This window comes from Procambarus clarkii, chromosome 22 (assembly GCF_040958095.1).
Source record: "Procambarus clarkii isolate CNS0578487 chromosome 22, FALCON_Pclarkii_2.0, whole genome shotgun sequence".
Taxonomy (NCBI): domain Eukaryota; kingdom Metazoa; phylum Arthropoda; class Malacostraca; order Decapoda; family Cambaridae; genus Procambarus; species Procambarus clarkii.
The window spans coordinates 49,152,218-49,157,806 of record NC_091171.1 but is presented as its reverse complement, the minus strand read 5'-3'; the positions used below and the strand labels follow the sequence as shown (position 1 = coordinate 49,157,806).

Below are 5,589 nucleotides of genomic sequence, written 5' to 3'. Positions count from 1 at the left end.
TCCACTGCCAATGGGAGGGGCAGGGGGAGGGGGAGAGGGAGTCGTAACGTGATGGAAGGGGTCCAAGTGTTTCCCAATGGCTGCTGTTGACGCCTCTCTCACATAAATTCTCTCCCCCACTCCTTCCCCCCCCCCCCCCTCCCCACTCTCTTCTCTCTCTCCCTCTTTCTTTCATATCTCCCATTTCCCTTTTACCATTGTCCCTGACACAGGGACCATGGGAAAGTTAGCTAGGGTCTCCAGGTGACTCAGGGACTATGGGAAAGTTAGCTAGGGGTCTCCAGGTGACACAGGGACCAAGAGAAAGTTAGCTAGTGTCTCCAGGTGACACAGGGACCAAGAGAAAGTTAGCTAGTGTCTCCAGGTGACTCAGAGACCATGGCAAAGTTAGCTAGGGTCTCCAGGTGACACAGGGACCAAGGGAAAGTTAGCTAGTGTCTCCAGGTGACTCAGAGACCATGGCAAAGTTAGCTAGGGTCTCCAGATGACTCAGGGACCAAGGGAAAGTTAGCTAGTGTCTCCAGGTGACTCAGAGACCATGGCAAAGTTAGCTAGGGTCGCCAGGTGACTCAGGGACCATGGGAAAGTTAGCTAGGGTCTCCAGGTGACTCAGGGACCAAGGGAAAGTTAGCTAGTGTCTCCAGGTGACTCAGAGACCATGGCAAAGTTAGCTAGGGTCTCCAGGTGACACAGGGACCAAGGGAAAGTTAGCCTCCTCCTCCTCCTTCTCTTAAGACATTTAATTGCATCTTCCAGATGCTCCAACTTGACCGGAGACACTTGAGGCAAATGTTATAAACCTTTTTTTTCGTAATATCTCTGAGGGTTGTCAAACTATTAACAAACTTGTGAAAGTATTCCATTTCCGGCAGCCCCGGAGGACCAGGCAGCCCCGGAGGACCAGGCAGCCCCGGAGGACCAGGCAGCCCCGGAGGACCAGGCAGCCCCGGAGGGCCAGGCAGCCCCGGAGAGCCTGGCAGCCCCCGGAGGACCCGGCAGCCCCGGAGGACCAGGCAGCCCCGGAGGGCCAGGCAGCCCCGGAGGACCAGGCAGCCCCGGAGGACCCGGCAGCCCCGGAGGACCCGGCAGCCCCGGAGGACCAGGCAGCCCCGGAGGACCAGGCAGCCCCGGAGGACCAGGCAGCCCCGGAGGGCCAGGCAGCCCCGGAGAGCCTGGCAGCCCCCGGAGGACCCGGCAGCCCCAGAGGACCAGGCAGCCCCGGAGGGCCTGGCAGCCCCGGAGGACCAGGCAGCCCCGGAGGACCCGGCAGCCCCGGAGGACCAGGCAGCCCCGGAGGACCAGGCAGCCCCGGAGGACCAGGCAGCCCCGGAGGACCCGGCAGCCCCGGAGGACCAGGCAGCCCCGGAGGACCAGGCAGCCCCGGAGGACCAGGCAGCCCCGGAGAGCCTGGCAGCCCCCGGAGGACCAGGCAGCCCCGGAGGGCCAGGCAGCCCCGGAGGGCCAGGCAGCCCCGGAGGACCCGGCAGCCCCGGAGGGCTAGGCAGCCCCGGAGGACCAGGCAGCCCCGGAGGACCAGGCAGCCCCGGAGGACCAGGCAGCCCCGGAGGACCAGGCAGCCCCGGAGGACCAGGCAGCCCCGGAGGACCAGGCAGCCCCGGAGAGCCTGGCAGCCCCCGGAGGACCAGGCAGCCCCGGAGGACCAGGCAGCCCCGGAGAGCCAGGCAGCCCCGGAGGACCAGGCAGCTCCGGAGGACCAGGCAGCCCCGGAGGGCCAGGCAGCCCCGGAGGACCCGGCAGCCCCAGAGGACCAGGCAGCCCCGGAGGACCAGGCAGCCCCGGAGGACCAGGCAGCCCCGGAGGACCAGGCAGCCCCGGGGGACCAGGCAGCCCCCGGAGGACCAGGCAGCCCCGGAGGACCAGGCAGCCCCCGAAGGACCAGGCAGCCCCGGAGGACCAGGCAGCCCCGGAGGACCAGGCAGCCCCCGAAGGACCAGGCAGCCCCGGAGGACCAGGCAGCCCCGGAGGACCAGGCAGCCCCGGAGGACCCGGCAGCCCCAGAGGACCCGGCAGCCCCGGAGGACCAGGCAGCCCCGGAGGACCAGGCAGCCCCGGAGGACCAGGCAGCCCCGGAGGACCAGGCAGCCCCGGAGGACCAGGCAGCCCCGGAGGACCAGGCAGCCCCGGAGGACCAGGCAGCCCCAGAGGACCAGGCAGCCCCGGAGGACCAGGCAGCCCCGGAGGACCAGGCAGCCCCGGAGGACCAGGCAGCCCCGGTCCCTGACAATACAAAAGTCACACCTGAAAAGAGTTGATGTGCAGATGGCGGGCCGAGGTCAGGTGGCGCCACCTGTGTTAAGGGACACATGTTAGCTGCGTCCATCACACACGCTGCCTCGTCTCTTGTGAGAGACAGCCAGCCCGTGACTGTCTCTGAGAGGCAGAGCTTAGCTCCTGGCTCCCACCTTTACATACCCCGGGCAGCTGTATATTAGGATATAGAGGCTCCTGGCTCTACACTGAGGATTCAGCTGTCAGGCGGGCCGCGGCGGGCGGGAGGCCTTGACTGAACACTTCAGTGTCAGTCAGCCGCGGTGGCCTCAGTTGTCTGTGTTCAGTCACTGTGATTCTGAACCAGTAATGCTTATCGTACAGTCAAAGGAAAATACTCGTCCATCCATATTACTCAATGATGAACACATATAATAAATATTCTCTGATGTTATTGTTAATCGTCCTTAAATCAGATATCCTAAGACTTTGGATTAATTTCTTGACTCTAGAGTGAAGAGCACTCTGAAGGTTACTAAAGATTCAGACTTGGTAATAGACTTCGTGAGGCTCCTATGCTGGCAGTTGTTACCTGTTGACATCAACTATAATGACTGTTGAACACTGAATAGTGCCATTCTTGCTCTTGTAAATAATATGACTGGATGGAGGCAGCTCTAATTCTTTCCTACCTGTTATACCCATCTTTCTCTACTTTTTTTTTTTATTCTATTAGTTTACCCTTCATCCCATTTTCTACATTTCTACATTTTTTTCCCTTTCATATTTTTTCCTCCGTCTCAGTCTTCCTCCCTCTATCTTGTTCCTCATTTTTTCCTCTTATATATTCTTTTCACAGCAGCCCCTGAGGGCCCATCAGCCCTGGTAGCCCCTGAGGGCCCGGCAGCCCTGGTAGCCCCTGAGGGCCCGGCAGCCCTGGTAGCCCCTGAGGGCCTTCAGCTCCGGAGGGTCCGGTAGTCCTGGACGGCCATACAGCCCCGGATGCCAAGGAAGGTGATGCTGTGGTGGTGTGGTACTTACCTAGTTATGCTTGCGGGGGTTGAGCTTGGGCTCTTTGGTCCCGCCTCTCAACTGTCAATCAACAGGTGTACAGGTTCCTGAGCCTACTGGGCTCTATCATATCTACACTTGAAGCTGTGTATGGAGTCAGCCTCCACCACATCACTTCCTAATGCATTCCATTTATCTACTACTCTGACACTGAAAAAATTCTTTCTAACGTCCCTATGGCTCATTTGGGCACTCAGTTTCCACCTGTGTCCCCTAGTGCGTGTGCCCCTTGCGGTAAATAGCCTGTCTTTATTCAGGTACTATTTATACTAGTTCGGGTACTAGTCTGGTGGCAAACCTTTGAACCTTTTCCAGTTTAGTCTTATGCTTGACTAGATATGGACTCTATGCTGGTGCCGCATACTCCAGGATTAGTCTGACATATGTGATATACAAAGTTCTGAAAGATTCCTTACACAAGTTTCTAAAGGCCGTTCTTATGTTAGCCAACCTGACATATGCCTCTGATGTTATCCTCTTGATATGAGCTTCAGGGGACAGGTCTGGCGTGATATCAACCCCAGGTCTTTCTCTCTCTCTGACTCTTGAAGTATTTCATCTCCCAAATGATACCTTGTATCTGGTCTCTTGCTCCCTACACCTATCTTCATTACATTGCATTTGCTTGGGTTAAACTCTAACAACCATTTGTTCGACCATTCCTGCAGCTTGTCCAGGTCTTCTTGAAGCCTCAAGCTGTCCTCCTCTGTCTTAATCCTTCTCATAATTTTGGCGTCGTCAGCAAACATTGAGAGGAATGAGTCTATACCCTCTGGGAGAACATTTACCTATATCAGAAACAGGATAGGTCCGCGTACAGAGCCCTGTAGGACTCCACTGGTGACTTCACGCCATTCTGAGGTCACACCCCTCACTGTAACTCTCTGCTTCCTATTGCTTAGGTACTCCCTTATCCACTGGAGCGCCCTACCAGTTACTCCTGCCTGTTTCTCCAGCTTATGCATCAGCCTTTTGTGGGTTACTGTGTCAAAGTACAGTACCGTGTGTACAGTAAAATTTACTGTACAGTACAGTACTTTACTATACAAAGTACAGTCAAGTACAGTGTGTTGATGTGTGGGGTGGTGTTATGGTGTTGTGGAGATCTGTGGGTGCTGTGGTGGTGTAGTGGTCCTGTGGAGGTGATGTTGGGTTTATTTATTGATAAACCCTCATGGGGCCTTATCAGGAAGGATTTCACTTCTGAGGGCGACCAGAGGCAAGGTAAACACACACACACACACCCACACACACACACACACACACACACACACACACACACACACACACACACACACACACACACACACACACACACACACACACACACCCACACACACACACACACACACACACACACACACACACACACACACACACACACACACCCACACACACCCACACACACCCACACACACACACACACCCACCCACCCACACACACACACACACACACACACACACACACACACACACACACACACACACACACACACACACACACACACACACACACACACACACTTGCCGTGATGGACTACATAACGAGCAGACACAAAGATGCTGGAGATATACTAATGTGACCCACGAGAGAGCAAGGAGCCAAGGAGAGCATTAACCCATGGTTCAAGAAGCAGCATCCGCCAGCAGTGGAAGACAAACTCCAGAGATCACACAAGACTGGAGCAGATCCCAAGGATGCTCAAGAAGGAGGAGGAACGAGAACAAGAGGTGTCAGAGTTGTGGTAGTGGGGGGGGGGGCGTGAACCCCCCGCCCCGGGGGTCGCCACACTGAAGCCAGAGCCACGAGGGAATAACACCTTCGGTACTTGCCTAACGCAACCTTCTACACACTTCCTGTTCATGGGGGGCGAGGGTTATATTAAACGTTGTAAACTTCGCTTTTGTGATCACGCGGTGATACTTGCTTGACCAGACCTGGTATACTGTACACACCTAGACAGTCAGGTGTGTACAGCTGGGAGACAGCTGGGTGTGTACAGCTAGGAGACAGCTAGGTGTGTACAGCTAGGAGACAGCTAGGTGTGTACAGCTAGGAGACAGCTGGGTGTGTACAGCTAGGAGACAGCTTGGTGTGTACAGCTAGGAGACAGCTTGGTGTGTACAGCTAGGCGTGTACAGCTTGGAGACAGCTAGGTGTGTACAGCTAGGAGACAGCTAGGCGTGTACAGCTAGGAGACAGCTAGGCGTGTACAGCTAGGAGACAGCTAGGCGTGTACAGCTAGGAGACAGCTAGGCGTGTACAGCTAGAAGACAGCTAGGCGTGCA

General features: G+C 56.5%; 1 protein-coding gene across 1 annotated transcript; it reads left to right on the top strand.

The window, feature by feature from the left end:
• Positions 1-257: 257 nt before the first annotated feature.
• On the top strand, positions 258-2,273 carry LOC138367579 (circumsporozoite protein-like). Its single transcript, XM_069329289.1, has 3 exons — positions 258-306; positions 873-1,121; positions 1,651-2,273. The coding sequence occupies exons 1-3, from the start codon at positions 258-260 to the stop codon at positions 2,271-2,273; spliced, it is 921 nt and encodes a 306-aa protein (XP_069185390.1).
• Positions 2,274-5,589: the final 3,316 nt, after the last annotated feature.

Coding starts and splice junctions, on each gene's coding strand:
- LOC138367579 (XM_069329289.1), top strand. CDS start 258: ATGGGAAAGTTAGCTAGGGGTCTCCAGGTGACACAGGGACCAAGAGAA. Junction 307..872: donor GACACAGGGACCAAGAGAAA/GTTAGCTAGTGT, acceptor CATTTCCGGCAG/CCCCGGAGGACCAGGCAGCC. Junction 1,122..1,650: donor AGGCAGCCCCGGAGGACCAG/GCAGCCCCGGAG, acceptor AGGACCAGGCAG/CCCCGGAGGACCAGGCAGCC.